Genomic DNA, 17641 nt, shown 5'->3' with positions numbered 1-17641 from the left:
GTAGGTCTTTAATCCATTTTGAGTTTATTTTTGTGTATGGTGTTAGGGAGTGTTCTAATTTCATTCTTTTACATGTAGCTGTCCAGTTTTCCCAGCACCACTTACTGAAGAGGCTGTCTTTTCTCCATTGTATATTCTTGCCTCCTTTATCAGAAATAAGGTGACAATATGTGCATGGGCTTATCTCTGGGCTTTCTATCCTGTTCCATTGATCTATATTTCTGTTTTTGTGCCAGTACCATACTGTCTTGATTACTGTGTTGCTTGGATTTTGATTGGGATTGCACTGAATCCAGAAATTAGGTTGGAAATAACCTATATCTTGACAATATAAAGTCATCCTATCCATAAACATTAATCTCTCCATTTATTTAGTTCTTTGATTTCATTCATCAGAGTTTTGTAGTTTTCCTCATATAGATCTCATATGTATTTTGTTACATCTATACCTAAGTATTTCATTTTTGTTGTGTTAATATAAATGGTAGTATGTTTTGAATTTCAAATTCCACTTATTCATTTTTGGTATATAGCAAAGCAACCAACTTTTGTATATTAACTTTTTTAAATATCCTGCAACCTTGCTATAAGTGCTTATTAGTTCCAGGAGTTTTTCTATCAGTTCTTTCAGATTTTCTCCATAGATGACCATGTCCTCTGCAAACAAAGGCAATTTTATTTTTTCCTTCCCATTGTATGTTCATCTTATTTCCTTTTCTTGTCTGATTGCATTAACTAGGACTTCCAGTACAATGTTGAAAAAACAGTGGTAAGAGGGGACATCCTTGCCTTGTTCTTAATGGGAGAGATTCAAGTTTCTCACCACGATGTATGATGTTAGCTATAAGTTTTTTGTAGATGTTCATTATCAAGTTGAGGAAGTTCTCTCTTCCTAGTTTACTGAGATTTTTTTAATCATGGATAGGTGCTGGATTTTGTCAGATACCTTTTCTGCATCTATTGATACTTTCATGTGACTTTAACCTCTTTAATTTGTTAATGTAATGGATAACATTAATTGATTTTCGAATGTTGAACCACCCTTGCATACCTGGGATAAATTCCACTTGATTGTGGTGTATTTCTTTTTAATACATTCTTGGATTTGATTTACTAATATTTTGTTGAGGATTTTTGCATCTGTGTTCATGAGAGTTATCAGTCTGTGCTTTCTTTTCTTGTAATGTCTTTGTATGGTTTTGGTATCAGGGGAATGCTGACTTCATAGAATGAGTTAGGAGGTATTCCCTCTGTTTCTATCATCTGGAAGAGATTGTAGAAATTTTGTATTATTCCTTCCTTAAATGTTTAAAAGAATTCAGTAGTAAACTTATGTGGGCCTAGTACTTTCTGTTTTAGAGAATTATTAATTATTGATTCAATTTCATTAAGAGATAGAGGCCTATTCAAGTTGTCTACTTTTTTTTTTTTTTTTTGCGGTACATGGGCTTCTCACTGTTGTGGCCCCTCTCTGGATGCGCAGGCTCAGCGGCCATGGCTCACAGGCCTAGCCGCACCGCGGCATGTGGGATCTTCCCAGACGGGGGCACGAACCCGTGTCCCCTGCATCGGCAGGCGGACTCTCAACCACTGCGCCACCAGGGAAGCCCTGTCTTCTTTTTTATATTAGAGTATAGTCGCTTTACACTGCCATGTCAGTTTCTGCTGTACAGAAAAGTGAATCGGCCATACATATACATATACTTTTTAGGTTTCCTTCCCATGTTTACTTCTTGTGTGTGTTTTAACAGATTGTGTATTTCAAGGAGTTGGCCCACTTCATCTAGGTTATCAAATGTTGGACATAAAGTTGTTCATAATGTTCCTTTATTATCCGTTTAATGTTCATAGGATCTATAGTGATATCCTCTCTTTCATTTTGGACATTAGTAGTTTGTGTCTTCTTTATTTTTTTCTTAGTTAAACTGGCTAGAGGTTTATCAATTTTACTGAAAGAACCAGCTTTTGGTTTCATAAATTTTCTGTTGAGTTCCTATTTTCTATTTAATTGATTTCTGATCTATTTTTATGATATCTTTTCTTCTGCTTACTTTAGATTTAATTTGCTCTTCTTTTTCTAGGTTCCTAAGGTGGAAGCTCAGATAATTGATTTTAGATCTTTCTTCTTTTTAGATCTTTTCTAATCTATGTATTCAATGCTATACATTTCCCTCTAAGCATGGCTTTCACTGCATCTCACAAATTTTGAGAGTTGTGTTTTTATTTCCATTTATTTCAAATATTTTTAAATTTCTCTTGAGATTTCTTCTTTGACTCGTGCCTTTTAGATGTGTGTTGTTTGATCTCCAGGTATTTTGGAATTTTCCATCTATCTTTCTGTTATTGATTTCTAGTTTAATTTCATTGTGGTCTGATAGCATACCTAGTGTGATTTCTATTCTTTTAATGTGTTCAGATGTGTTTTATGATGCAGAATGTGATCTATCTTGGTGCATGTTGCATGTGTGCTTGAGAAGAATGTGTAATCTGCCTTTGTTAAATGAAACAGTCTATACATGTCAACTGTATCCAGTTAATTTATGGTGCTGTTGAGTTCAACTGTGTCATTACTGATATTCTTCCTACTGGATTGTTCCACTTTTGATAGAGAGGTATGAAGTCTCTATAATAGTGGATTCATCTATTTTTTCCTTGCAGTTCTACCAGGTTTTGCTTCACTTATTTTGACACACTATTGTTAGGCTCATACACATTGTTTGTTATGTCTTCTTGTAGTACTAACCCCTTTATCACTATGTAATGCCCCTCTTTAGCCCTGATAACTTTCCTTGGTCTGAAGTCAGCTATGTCTAAAATTAATATAGCTACTTTTACTTTTTTTTGATTAGTGTTAGCATAGTGTCTTTCTCCATTCCTTTACTTTTAATCTATATGTATATTTATATTTAAAGTGTGTTTCTTAAAGATACCACTATAGTTGTTTCTTGTTTTTTTATCACTCTGACAATCTCTGAATTTTAATTGTATTTAGACCACTGATGTTTAAAATGATTATTGATGTAGTTGGATTAATATCCACCATATTTGTTACTGTTTTCTATTTATTGCTCTTGTTCTTTGTTCTTCCTTTTGTCTTCTACACTTTCCCAGCCCTTTGTGGTTTTAATTGAGCATTTTATATGATTCTACTTTCTCTTCTTTGTTAGCATATTGGTTATACTTCTTTTTTATTACTTTTTTAGTGGTTGCTCTAGAGTTTGCAATTTACATTTATGACTAATCCAAGTCCACTTTCAAATAACACTATACCAGTTTGTGGGTAGTGCAAATACCTTATGATAACATAATCCCAATTCCTTCCTCCCATTCCTTGTATCATTGCTGTCATTAATTTCACTTATACATAAGCGCACGCACGCACACACACACACACACACACGCATACATAATTGAACACATTGTCAGTATTATTTTGAACAAACTATTACCTGTTAGCTCAAGAATAAGAAAAATTAAAGTTTTTATTTTGCCATCACTTTTTCCTTCTTTAATGTTCTTCCTTTCTTTATGTAGATCCAAGTTTCTGACTTATGTCATTTTTCCTCTGTCTTAGGAACTTCTTTTAACATTTCTTGCAAGGCAGGCCTAATAGCAACAAATTCCCTCAATTTTTCTTTGAGAAAGTATTTCTCCTTCACTTTTTTTTTTTTTTTCTCCTTCACTTTTGAAGGATAATTTCACAAGGTACAGAATTCTAAGTTGGTGAATTTTTTTTTCTCTTAACACTTTGACTATTCTCTCTATTCTATTCTTGCTTGCATGATTTCTGAGGAGAAGTAGCATGTAATTCTTATCTTTGATTCTCTATAGGTAAGGTGTTTTTTTCCTCTGGCTTCTTTCAATATTGTTTCTTTCTCTTTGATTCTCTGAAATTTGAATGTTATATGTTTTGGCATTTATCCTGCTTGATGCTCTCTGAGATTCCTGGATCTGTGGTTTGGTGTCTAACATTAATTTAGACATGTTCTCAGTCATTATTATTTTACATATTGTTTCCGTTTCTCTCTTTTTTCTCCTTCTGATATTCTCATTATGTATACATTACATCTTTGTAATTGTCTCACAATTCTTGCATTTTCTGTTCTTGGGGGGGTAATTTTTTTTCTTTTTTCTTTTCAGTTTAGGAGGTTTCTATTGTCATATCCTCAAGCTCAGAAATTCTTTCCCCAGCCATGCCCAATCTACTAATAAGTTCATCAAGGGGATTTTTCATTTCTGTTAGTGTTTTTGATCTCTGGCGCCATGCAGCTTGTGGGAATCTTAGTTCCCCAACCAGGGACTAAACTGGGCCCTCAGCAGTGAAAGCACATAGTCCTAACCACTGGACCACCAGCAAATTCCCAATAATAGTTGTTTTAAATTCCCTGTCTGATAACTCCAACATTTCTGCCATATCTGACTCTGGTTCTGATCCTTGTTCAGTTTCTTCAAACTATGTTTTTTAGTATGCCTTGTAATTTTTTGTTGAAATCTGGACATGATGTACTAGGTGAAAGGAACTCTGTTAAATAGGACTTTTGTGGTATTGTGGTAAGATGTGGTGGGAGGAGAATCATGTTATAGTCCTATGATTAGGTCTCAGTCTTTTAGTGAGCCTATACCTCTGGACTTTGAACTTCACAAGTGTTTCTCAGTTTTTTCTCCCCCTTTAGGTGGGACAGAATGGCTAGAGGGGTCTGGAGCTGGTTGGTTCCCTGGGTTGGTTAGGCTCTGGTACTACCCCAGTATGTTAGGCTATGGTAAAATCATTTCTTCTGAAGGCAGCCCTTTTAAAGAAGAATATGATGCTCTGGCATATCTCAAGAGGGATTCTTTTTCCCCTCCCCTGCTGGAAGCACATAGGAATTTTTCTCCAGTGTTCACTCTGAGGACCAGGTGGAGCCCCTGGAGATAAAACTCACAAAAGTGTAGGGACCTAGCTATGACTGGGTCTCCCTGGAGTTTTTAACTCTCAGACTTATTTACACTGAGCCTACAGCAAATTGCCAAGTACAGTTTAGGTTTTCCTACCTTGGCACTGTTTCCTGTGGCAATATCTGCTCATGGGTTTCTGTTCTGGTAAGTTGTGATTCTCTATATTCACCTGTTTGTCTCTCCAATTTTGGGTGTATGAGTTTGCCCTCTTACTTCACTTCTCTGTTGTATCTAAGAAGAATTGTTGGTTTTTTTCAGCTTGTTCAGCTTTTTACTTGTTGTTAGGATGGAGTGGTGACTTCTAAGCTCCTTAAATGCTAGACCATAAACTGGAAGTTTTTCTTCTTTTGGCCTCATTGCACGGCTTGTGGGATCTTAGTTCCCCAACCAGGGATCGAACCTGGGCCCTCAGCAGTGAAAGCGCAGAGTCCTAAGCACTGGACCACCAGGGAATTCCCCAGGAAGTCTTGTGTCTTAATTTTTACATTTACCTTTCCTCTATAGGATCAGTTAAGGCTGCATTTTTAAAAAATAACTGTCAGCCAAATTATTGTGTGGACAGTCATCAGTTCAAGACAATTAGCCTTCTATTTTATTATTACAGGCTCTTATTATTTGCAGCATTTCAAGTAAAAGTAACTGATGTTACCTAGAAATATTTTAGTGATGTTTGAGGTGAAGAATTTGAAACACAATGAGGACTTTTGTGTGTTGGAATTCTGTGTTCATTTACAAAAACGAGTCTTTGTGCTTTTGTGTCCATCTCTTGCTACCATGGCCAACTCAGATCTAAAGTTTCTCATTGAGAGGCTTTTTATACATGTCAATTTAAAACACCAAGTTTTCATGGTACTAAGGTGAACCACAACGGAATCTGGATATATGGTTTTTACTCCTTTGTATTGATTGTTTAGCCTTAGTATCACAGGCAGAAGCTCTGAAAGAAGAAAATGACAGCCTCCGTTGGCAGCTTGATGCCTACCGGAATGAGGTGGAACTGCTAAAGCAAGAACAAGGCAAAGCCCACAGAGAAGATGACCCAAACAAGGAACAGCAGCTGAAACTCCTGCAGCAAGCCCTGCAAGGAATGCAACAGGTAAAGACATTTTGGTCCTCTGAGCTTTTTGGAAGGATAGTAATCAGCTCCTCACTTGTAAAAGGGCCCCCACAAGCAAATAGAATAGCAAACCTCTTATTTTCTTGGTATTGTGTTCTCTGGCATGGCTGAGGAAGGGATTATCTATTGTAGTTCATGAAATATTCTGGTAAATGCAGAGATAGCAATGGATCACCAATTTTCAAAGAATGTGCATTCAGTAAAAAATACTTAACAATAAAACTACACTGAGCATAACCTAATCTTTTCTTTATGCTACGGAATGTACTTTGGGATCTGGACAGGGTCTCAAGGTCATTATGACGAACCTTAATTACTTAGATATGCAACAGTGCTGGTGAATAAGTATCTCGCTGACACAATGCTAAATAATACAGTCTTTTAGAAGAAATGGCGAGAATCCTACCCTTGATTTGGTTGGAAGGAGGGGTGTTATGGGTTTTTCAGTATCAGTGCTTTTGGGCACATAATACCAATGTGCTTTTGTTTTGTTTTGTTTTCAGTCATTTATGTGAATGAGTTTACCAGCACTTTATCCCAAGTATAAAAAGTAAAGTAAATAAGTGCATCCAACTGTAATTGCATTCAAATACAACATTGTGTAACAGATGGTCAATATCTAGAAGTTTTATGTAACCACCACAGCAAGCCTACTATTTAAAAGATATCAACATCTGTTTCCATTATAGTAAAGGAGTAGTACTTCTGAGTAAGGGTACTATCTTCTTCTGTCTTGCCAGACTACCAGCCATTTTCCTCACAACTTAAACTGTCCAATAATTTTTTAATTGTGTGCCTTGGAATTATCTAGGGCAAAGCTTATTGATGTTTAGAAATCACAAATTGTGAACAGGGAGTCTCTTCTGGCACTAAGAGCCCCATGTTCCTATTACTTCTGCTATCATTGTCTTCCTATGTGACAAGCAATATCACATTAATATTTCACCTTTCCTATTAACAAAATGTGTGAAGTAATGCTTACCTTCCTTTTACTGTCACCGTGGAGTTTAATTAGATCAGGGATCTAGTTTAATTACATCAAATATCTTTCCACCAAAAAATACATCTCCTCAGCTAGACTTCAAAGAATTTCAACCATGTACATCGTACTGTGTCTTTTAGCTCTCCCAATGGTCTTTTGCAAGCCTCTGAAAAGCAAAACTTTGAAAACATTTTCTTGTTGTTTTCCCCTCTTACCTTGATTTGAAACCACTCCACATAAGAATGGAGTGGTTCAATTTAAAACTAGTGAACTTTTTTTTCATTCCATCACTTCAAAAACTTCGGTGAGACAATTAGGTCTCTACCTCCTGAAAAATTAATTTTACTCATTTTGATTACTTTTTATTGGACAGTAGCCTTGTAAACAATGGTAAAATTTCTCCCATCTTATCCCCGATAGATGTATAGTCTAATATGATGGTTAAGAGCATGGGCTGTGGGGTTGACTCAACCTGGGTTTAAATCCCAGCTCTGGCACTGACTATCTGAATAGTCTTAGGCAAACCATTAAACCTCTCTAACCTTCACGCTTATGTATCATAGTTTTATTGTGAGGCTTAAATGAGATCATGCATATGAAACCCTTTGCCCAATACTTGGCACATGTTAGATGCTAAATACATAGTATTTGTAGTAATCATTAATGATGAATCCAGTTCCTTGCCTACTGATAAGGGAACTAACATTTGTGAAATTTGGATTCTTTACTACTTTTCTCACAGAAGTTGAACTTGGCTTGGAAAATGGCTATTTGTAAGAATGCTTTACACATCAAGTTCAGTTCTATGCCAAAATCAAGATATTGTCCACATAGTATTAACTGCACCCTACCCTTACGTCTGGCTGGAATAGGAAAGTTAAGTGATTAGATCAATTCGTTTCTCAGACTCTTTCTAAAATATGAACAAATCCAAAAGATTCATAAGAGCCAGATAAAATAACTTCAAGTGAAAAGTATCTTGATTTTCCCTTTAGTATCTTTGCATGGAGAAATGGTTGTGTGTACTGGGGGAAAGTGAGGCAGGCCTGCCTAATATCTAACTTCAGCCAGTGTTTTTAAGTGAAGTGTGGCTTCTTAAGACTTGATTGTCTTTGGTCTTTCTTGTAGCATCTACTCAAAGTCCAAGAGGAATACAAAAGGAAAGAAGCTGAACTTGAAAAAATCAAAGATGACAAGTTACAGGTGGAAAAAATGTTGGAAAATCTTAAAGAAAAGGTACATGAGTACTAAGTGACCCTTTTCCCTTTCCCCCCTTCCCCCTTTTCAGTGACAATGAAAATGCCCTGGAAGCTCCTACCAATAGGTATCAATGTGGAATGGTTGGTTGATTGGGGATTAAAAGCCCTTCTCCAGGGTAATTCTTGAATCAAGGGCTCTGCTTTTAGGTATGAGTCCTTGGCATTTCTAAAGGTTCTGGAGAGTACACTTCTCAATGAATAAAATGTCCATCCATCCCTAACATTCCTCAGTCTTCCTTCTTGGAGAAGATCAGAGTATACACCTCATCCCTGCTTCATCTAGTCAAGGAAATAACAACATAGAAAGCCCGTGTGACACAAAATACTTTCAATTAAGCATTTCATTAAACGAAGGAACACAAGTACAACAGAACATTGACATGTCTTTGCCGACACTCCATCTAGTGTAATAATGAGCTGCTGCAGGTTGAAACAGCCAAAACCAAAAGGGGGGAAACTTAGAAAGCAAACAAGGAGACACATTATTCTAAAGCTAGATAATAGCAACTGGGAAGGCAAAATGGGACTTTGCCTAATGAGAGCCTGCAGCCATAGAACCTCCAGTGAGGACCTCTGAGAAAGTCTACGAACTTCTAGATGGATTAATGTATCTCAACCATGCATCAGGTGCCCAGTCTATTTAAGGTATGTAAAGTCTACTGATGGCGTCTCCCTGTCACACCTCTCTAATTTCCTTTATGCCTGAACATTCAAGTGAACTTATCCTCTGGAAAGAAAGGCCCATTGACCATAGCTGCCTGACTTAATGTCTCAGAAGAAAGAGAAGATTAGGGGACTTCCCTGGTGGCGCAGTGGTTAAGAATTTGCCTGCCAATGCAGGGGACACGGGTTCGAGCCCTGGTCCGGGAAGATCCCACATGCTGCGGAGCAACTAAGCCTGTGCACCACAACTACTGAGCCTGCGCTCTAGAGCCCATGAGCCATGACTACTGAGCCCACATGCCACAGCTGCTGAAGCCCGCTTACCTGGAGCCTGTGCTCCGCAATGGGAGAGGCCACCTCAATGAGAGGCCCACGTGCCACAGTGAGGGGTGCCCCCCCTCACTGCAACTGGAGAAGGCCCACGTAGCAACGAAGACCCAGCACAACCAAAAATAAAGAAAGAAAAATAACAAAGAAAAAAAAAGAGAGAGAGAAGATTAGGAGCTTAGACCAAGAGCCAGAAATCAATTCCACAGTTCTACGGTTCCACAAGAGCTCGTACTTTTTCTCTTCTGTGCTCAGGGCAGGAAGATGCAATGCATACAGGCCCTGGGTGTGTTTGCCAGCATAGTGACTTCCCCCAGAGTGCCATTAAGAACTGGCAACCTGGGGGCTTCCCTGGTGGTGCAGTGGTTGAGAGTCCGCCTGCCGATGCAGGGGACACGGGTTCGTGCCCCAGTCCGGGAAGATCCCACATGCCGTGGAGCGGCTGGGCCCGTGAGCCATGGCCGCTGAGCCTGCGCGTCCGGAGCCTCTGCTCCACAACGGGAGAGGCCACAGCAGTGAGAGGCCCGCGTACCGCAAAAAAAAAAAAGAACTGGCAACCTTGGTGTAATGGAAACAAATGATTGAAAGTGTGAAGTGTTTTCTTCCGGAGGCCATTTGTGATATGCTTTTAATTTTTCCACTTCATAAAACCAACTCACTTTCCAGTTTTGTGGGTGTTATTAAAGAAATGAGCATAATCCCAGACAAATTCAGTTATCAAGCATTTAATTGAAAAGTGCCAAAGCTGCTCTATTTAGCAGGACTTTCCTCATACGATCAGAGCTTCTAAAATGTCCCAGAGCTGCTACTTAGCTCTGTTTCCCTTCTTGCATAAGATGGAGTGTGTGTGTAGTGTAGCCAGAAGACTCTAGATGAACGTGGGGTTATCCTAATGACATCAAGCTTAAAATCACTCTTCAGGATTGACATCACAAATTGACTTGAGGACATTTTCGTGTAAGCAGCTCTCTGCTTTGTAAAGTATTTCATTTAAAGAAGTGAAGGGTCAAATGGCATTGAAAAATCTTGCAATATTATACCTGAGTCTAAGTGTTTCCCATTTGCAACTAAATATACCTTGAAGTGGCAGCTAAAGAGGACAGGGAGAGAAATCCAACTGATAATCAGAAAAATGTGAGTCAGAATATGTTTCTGTCCTGTTATTTTAAGTGAGGTTTCCTTCAGGGAAAGTCATGACAGTTCATTATAATCTGATCTTCTCTGGGAAGCTGATTTGTGACCAAATATTTCAAACTGTCACAATTAGGTTAGGAAGCAAAGTACCATCACATTAGACTGCAAAAATAATTCCAGGTTGAAAGGAAAGCAATAAGTTTTGGTGAGGAAGGACATTTTTTCTTTTTGTTTGGGTTTCTTGACAGTAAACCACAGTGTGAGTTATTGTCAGTGTTTTGCAATATAACAATGTGACTTATGTCTGTCTTACTGCAGAAAGAACTAGCTCTTGGAATCTGCTAGTAAAATTCAAGGTGATGTCATGAACCCTCCCTTGAATTCTGATCGCCCATTTCCTACTACCTTATTGGCCATTCTACCCTTTAAAAGAGCCATTAAACTTTTTTTTCCAGTTTGTTTCCTTTTCATTTATTTTTAATTTAACATTTTAACTGTGTGCTTCTGTTTAAATGAAATTTATGTTATAAACACTCTGAGATCATTCCATTATTTCCAGTTTTAGGAAAATACTATTCCTCTCTTTTCTGTAACTGTTGAATATGCTTCATAGTAATTCATAATGTTTTATTTTTATTATTTTTCATGATTAATACTGTCATCTGTGAAATTAGTTGTTTTATTTGTGGGGATCTAATTTTTTCTGAATTGATGATGTATCTTAATAAAGCAGCTTCATATTTGTTTATAAAAAAATTCAAGGTGATAAGCATCCCTTCAATATACCTTCTAATTTTTTAAATGCCAGCTATAATAAAACTGAAGTCAGGTTTCAGTAAGGCTACATTTTGATTCAAGATGGCTAAAACTTCTCAGGACGTCTACATATCTTAAATGAACCCCAATCTGTTAAACTCTCACACTTAAGAAATGGCTTGCTGGATCATTTAATGTTTTAAGGGGGTTAGAAGCACATGTACAGCCCGTGGCTTAGAAGTGAGCCAGCAGTTTAAATCAAACTTGGCATGATGGTTACTGACTGAATTGGATTCTAAAGACCAAAGATTGAATAGGTCATCAAGAAAGGTTTCCCTTCTGACTACAGCCTGGAAGCCTGTAAATCCACAAAACAACATGTCTTGCAGCAAAGACCATTAGTTTCATTCAGGGGCAGCATCCTGGAAGCTTTGAAGGCATCTTTAAAGAAAAAAGAAGGAAACCTGTCCCTGCTGAGGGCTTTTGGAAGGAAAGAAGTGATGAAGCATCCGAGTCATCCATGATCTGCTCCCCCCTCCGGAACATTTCCCCAGCACTCTCTTTTACAACAGCAGCGAGACTGAAGCACTGATTTCTTTTATTCCTTCTTCTGAAGGCTCCTGCTTCACATTTATAATACAGAAAAGATGTTCTCAGTACCCAAAGAGAGAAAGAAAAACCCGAGAACGGTCTGGAGGCATTTTTCAGTTTGGCTGCTGGTCATGGATTTCACCTGAGTATCTCTTATGAAACATACCCACTATGCTCAGAAAGAGAAAACTTTCAACAACAAAGAAGTCCACTGTCATGGTCATTTCTTGCTGTAAAGTCATAAATATCCTAATTGATAATGTCCTTATCAGAGAAAAGAGAGAGCTGATAGTCAATAAATAGAGGCTCTAATTTTTAGTTCAAGAGCCAACAGTTGATTACCTGTGAGTGGATCGGCCACACTGTAGATTCTCCATTCCAATATGGGACTGACCTTTAGCATAGTGTGGACCTAAAATAAAAAAGAATGGTCCTGGGCTTCCCTGGTGGCGCAGTGGTTGAGAGTCCGCCTGCCGATGCAGGGGACATGGGTTTGAGCCCTGGTCTGGGAAGATCCCACATGCCGTGGAGCAGCTGGGCCCATGAGCCATGGCTGCTGAGCCTGCGCGTCCGGAGCCTGTGCTCCGCAACAAGAGAGGCCACGATAGTGAGAGGCCCGCGAACCGCAATGAAGAGTGGCCGCCTCTCGCCACAACTAGTGAAAGCCCTTGCACAGAAACGAATACCCAACACAGCCAAAAATAAATTAATTAATTTAAAAAAAAAAAGAATGGTCCTTTTCACATTGGGTGGCCTGGGATGAAATCCTGGCTCTACCATTTTCTAGCAATGTGATCTTAGACAAGTTACCTGATTTATCTGAGCCTCACCTTCCTCACCTGTAGAATGGAGATAAAACATACCTAACAGTACCTGGCATCTTACAGACAATAAATGTTGGGTCTGGTTCCCCAGACTACTTGCATAGAGTCAAGAATGATAAAGGCAGAAGGGAAAAAAAAGACTAGTGAAGATGAATGTCTAAATTTTTGTGTGTGTTTTGAAGGCTTATAAGGAAGCTTTGGATTATTGGTGATGCTTTTGTAATTTATGCTATTTTTCCTCCCATTCAATAAGCAAAATTGCACAGTATTGCTTTCGAGGTGCCGTTAAGAAGTTCCCTGTTGTATAATTGAAACCAAGTCTGTTACCATATAAGGTGCACTGACCCAGGAGACATATTATTCCCACAGGAAAGCTGTGCCTCTAGACTGTGTGCATCGAGCCAGGATAGTGACTACCCTCTGGAGAAGACCCTGAACAGCTGTCCTATCAAATCTGAACGCGAAGCACTGTTAGTGGGTAAGGAAGCTAACACACACATTCAACGGATAGAGTGCAGTGGAGTGGGGGGAAGGATTAACCTAAGATGCATAAGCACATGCCAAGCATTTATGAAGCATGACAGTGCAAGGACCCAGAGTCCTGAAGACAACAGGGTAAGAACAAGTACAGATTTCAATCAAAACGGTAATAGCGGCTCCCAGCCCTCTTCAAACTCCTGGTGACCACTGCCACATCCAGTGTGTCAGTATAAGTGCTATGCTAAGAGGGGGTCCACTGGAGAAACACGTTGTAGATTTTTTAAATCTCTAAGCAAAGATAGGTGAGCCCTCTCACTCCCACTCAAGGGACAGTGCAGACATTGTTTGGCAGAGAGCTTCTCCAGATGGGCCTCCGGAGAAGGTGTGTGTCTCTCTCCTGTCTTTCCAGGTTACTGGCAGGCGACTCAGGAGGCTGTCTGTGGGGTGTTGGACCCTGGTGGGCTCTGATGAGATAAATGCTACAATTGCTCTCGTTACATAAAAATTTTTTCACAGAGGCAAGATAGCATAAGTGGTTAATGAATCAGACAGAACTGGCTTTCTGTCTTGACCCCACCATTTCCATCCTGAGCTTCAGTTCTTCCGTCTGCAAAATGGGCATAATAATATTACCTGTCTAAAAGTAGCTGCAAGTATTAAATACGACAATTCATCTAAATCACTAAACACAGTGCCCAGCCCATAGTAAGCCCTCAATAAATGAGACACATTTTGCACTTACAGCACTATTCACAAATGCTTGTTGACTTTATATTCTATTTGGAGAACAGTGGCAGATTGAGCCCCTTTAAAATGACTAAAATATTCAGTCATTTAAAAGGGGCTAATCTTGGGCCTCAGCAGATAATCCCAGCTGCCTTCTAGGAAGCTGAGCCACACTGTAGCCTCACCCCAATCTCAAAAGTTCTCCACACTAATTAGCTTCTGCATATTTTAAAGATACATCCGCCTCCTTCAGTAATGGATATTGTACTCAGATTTAACACTTTGATATGTTAATAAAGATGCACAGGGGGATCTGCCAGTGAGTCTTCAAGAAGAGTGACAACTTATTTCCGTTTTCGAACTCAAAGTTCTTTAACAAATTGGCATGGCAACAGGGAGACCTGTCAGAGAAGAGCTATGGGTAGGAGGAAACCTCTGTAAATGGATAGTTCTAGAAACAAAGATTCTTAAGTGTTTAGTGTTTTGCTTTTTAAAGAAAGTAGTCTTGAACTCACAGAAAGGAAAATCTATTTTTTAAATTGGTTATTTGGGTGTGAACCCACAAAAACTGCTTTGTATTTTGAAATCTATGGAGTTACTTCTTGGCATTTGACAGGATTTCTTGACCATAGTATCTAGAATTCCTTTGAATATGGACTGTCTTCTTCAGAATTTAAGTTTCTCAGCTTGAGTCAGTGTTTAGAAATTCAATTTACCAAGTCATTAAGAGTAAAGTAGGGCTTCCCTGGTGGCGCAGTGGTTGAGAGTCCGCCTGCCAATGCAGGGGACGCGGGTTCGTGTCCCAGTTTGGGAAGATCCCACATGCCGCGGAGCGGCTGGGCCCGTGAGCCATGGCCGCTGAGCCTGCGCATCCGGAGCCTGTGCTCCGCAACGGGAGAGGCCACAGCAGTGAGAGGCCCGTGTACCGCAAAAAAAAAAAAAAAAAAAAAGAGTAAAGTAGTGTTATAAGTAATAGTATCCATTTTGAATAGAGTTTTGAACCCTACCATCAGTTCCTCCTGGATCCTCCAACCCACCCGCTTGCCATCTAATATTGGAGGACTTTTACAGAGAACTTATTTGAACTTTAAGCTACAATTTAAACTTGTGATATTCTTTGTCAGGTGCTTAAAGGGATATAGACAACTCATAGTTTATAAACCAAATCAAATTTAGCTTTTATTTCCTAGCAGTTTTCAGCAAACTAAGTTCTGGGTCTGTTTGATATACCTAAGATCTTATGAAAGGAGAGGAATTCAAAAAAAAAATAAAGAAAAAATAGTAGACTTTTGAACAATTTATATGCTGCCTGTTGCCAGAGAAAGAAGTAGTATTAGCACAATTAACCTGGTGGCCAGAATAATCAAGGCAGTATGTGTAGCTGCCAATCACTCCAGAGTTAGAAATCATGCACATCCCTGGAGGCTGTAAATTGCTATAAGAATTCTGTTACTTGAAGAGATTCAGGGCTCTGAGGACAAACAGAATGCTAGTCACCACTTGAATGAAGGAAATGTTTGGCTTTTCTTTACAGACCTACTCACGGAATAAAACCCAAATACAATCAGCAGATTCTCTTGTGAGAGGCACAAGGTTAATCAGGCAAAGTACATGATTTGTACTTTTGCCACAACAGCAAGACATTATTAAATGCATAAGAGGCTAAAATCCAATTTAAAGATGGTTCAGAGGAACTGCAAAAACCCAGCACAATCTAAAGTCATTGTAAAAGTCTAAATTCATTGTAAAACGTAGAACTCAAATGGCGTTTAGCCATCATGAATGATGGAAGTGACTCCTCAAATGCCAGATTTTCTGCATGCGGTATAGTGCAGTGAGAGGCAATACACATAGTGGTTGAGAGCAACTGTCTGGATTCAAATACCTGCCACTTACCAGCTGTGTGACCTTGGGCAAGTTGCTTAAACTTTCTGTGGCTCAGTGTCTTCTCATCTGTGAAATGGGGATGGTAGGTAATACCTACCTCACAGGGTCGTTGTAAAGATTAAATGTGTAAAATATATATAAACTTAGAATAGTGCCCAATACATATGATGTACATATGAGTTGACTCTTGCTAGACGCTATCATGTGGCATCTCAACGAATACAATGCTCAAGTGTAACCTCCATGCTATTGTCTCTATAGGGATTATCTCCACATTCCTTCATGTCCACCCATTTGGAGCAAGCATTGAATATATCTGCTCCTACTTGCACCGTCTTGATAATAAGGTATGTGGGGGCCTGAGATGGCCATGCAAGGCGATGTAGGGTTCTTTGTGAACAGGTGGCCTCACTCTCCTCAAGCACAAATAAGTCATTAGCAATCACTGTAAGGAAATTTCCCTCACCTATTCTCTCACTGTGATTCAGCGTAAAGTTTCTCTCTTGCTAATAGGGTGACCGTCTGTCCCTGTTTGCCTGGGACTGAAGGGTTTCCTGGGACTTGGGACTTCTAACGCTGACACCGGGGAAGTCCCGGGCAAACCTGAATGAATTGGCCACCCTACTTCCAAGATATATCTTAGAAGAATTTTCCTCCTTTTACTTTACATATCATATGCTAATTAACAAATATTTCTCACCAGTCAAACTTTTGCCCTGGGCCTTTAGCCATTAGCACTGCCATTATCTACAATGACACAATCAAGGCAGGGACAAAAAGAGTTGGAACAATAAGTCTGTAATACAGACTGCATATTTGCTCACAGCTGATCTCATGGGCCGGTTCCTTCCCTGAATGCTATCCTGTGGGGGAGCTCACAAAGCATCAAGAGCAAGGGTAAGTGCCAGTTCCCTGGAAAGTCAAGGATGCATGCCTCATATAGGCAGGAGGGGACTCTTGACCCCTCAGAATAAATAAACTCATGATACAATTTTTTCAGAAGCAGCATTCAGTTAAAGCTGCTCATGGATTGTACTCACTATTTCATAGGATCTGGGCCTTTTGAGAAGTGCCATTGGAATGCAGACTTCTGACAGTTAGATGTCCAAAATGTTAAGCCATTTAAGCATATATCCTCTTTTTCTTTTAACATCTTTATTGGAGTATAATTGCTTTACAATGGTGTGTTAGTTTCTGCTTTATAACAAAGTGAATCAGTTATACATATACATATGTTCCCATATCTCTTCCCTCTTGCGTCTCCCTCCCTCCCACCCTCCCTATCCCACCCCTCTAGGTGGTCACAAAGCACCGAGCTGATCTCCCTGTGCTATGTGGCTGCTTCCCACTAGCTATCTACCTTACGTTTGGTAGTGTATATATGTCCATGCCTCTCTCTCACTTTGTCCCAGCTTACCCTTCCCCCTCCCCATGTCCTCAGGTCCATTTTCTATGTCTGTGTCTTTATTCCTGTCCTGCCCCTAGGTTCTTCATGACCTTTTTTTTTTTCTTAGATTCCATATATATGTGTTAGCGTACGGTATTTGTTTTTCTCTTTCTGACTTACTTCACTGTGTATGACAAACTCGAGGTCCATCCACCTCACTACAAATAACTCAATTTTGTTTCTTTTTATGGCTGAGTAATACTCCATTGTATATATGTGCCACATCTTCTTTATCTATTCATCTGTCAATGGACACTTAGGTTGCTTCCATGTCCTGGGTATTGTGAATAGAGCTGCAATGAACATTGTGGTACATAAGCATATATCCTCTTAACAGAGGCACTGGCCCATTTGGTAATCCAGCTGTGGTGATACATCCTCCTCACGGCATTTGTTTTAGTTTTAGCTAGCACTTGCCTGGCATTTATCTCTGGGAAGTGATGCTATTCTGCAATTAAGCGGCCAGCCCATTGGCAGTGAAGGGAGGGATTCAATGTGAGCACCAGGACCAAG

The 17641-nt window shown here is 39.4% G+C and overlaps 1 protein-coding gene across 9 annotated transcripts in view; it reads left to right on the top strand.

The window, feature by feature from the left end:
* The window catches only part of ENOX2 (ecto-NOX disulfide-thiol exchanger 2), a 303972-nt gene that overhangs the window by 268699 nt on the left and 17632 nt on the right, over positions 1-17641 (top strand). For 8 of the 9 annotated variants that reach the window (XM_049704374.1, XM_049704376.1, XM_049704372.1 and 5 more), the window contains 4 exons: positions 5850-6031; positions 8163-8270; positions 12958-13066; positions 15943-16028. In XM_049704374.1, the coding sequence (XP_049560331.1) occupies positions 5850-6031; positions 8163-8270; positions 12958-13066; positions 15943-16028 (485 nt within the window). The remainder of the gene's footprint in view (positions 1-5849; positions 6032-8162; positions 8271-12957; positions 13067-15942; positions 16029-17641) is intronic. The other variant, XM_049704371.1, reaches the window with a different exon arrangement.

The sequence above is a fragment of the Orcinus orca genome, chromosome X (genome assembly GCF_937001465.1).
Source record: "Orcinus orca chromosome X, mOrcOrc1.1, whole genome shotgun sequence".
Taxonomy (NCBI): Eukaryota; Metazoa; Chordata; class Mammalia; order Artiodactyla; family Delphinidae; genus Orcinus; species Orcinus orca.
Note: the sequence above shows the minus strand (reverse complement) of the source record. Positions and strands in the feature narration are given on the sequence as shown.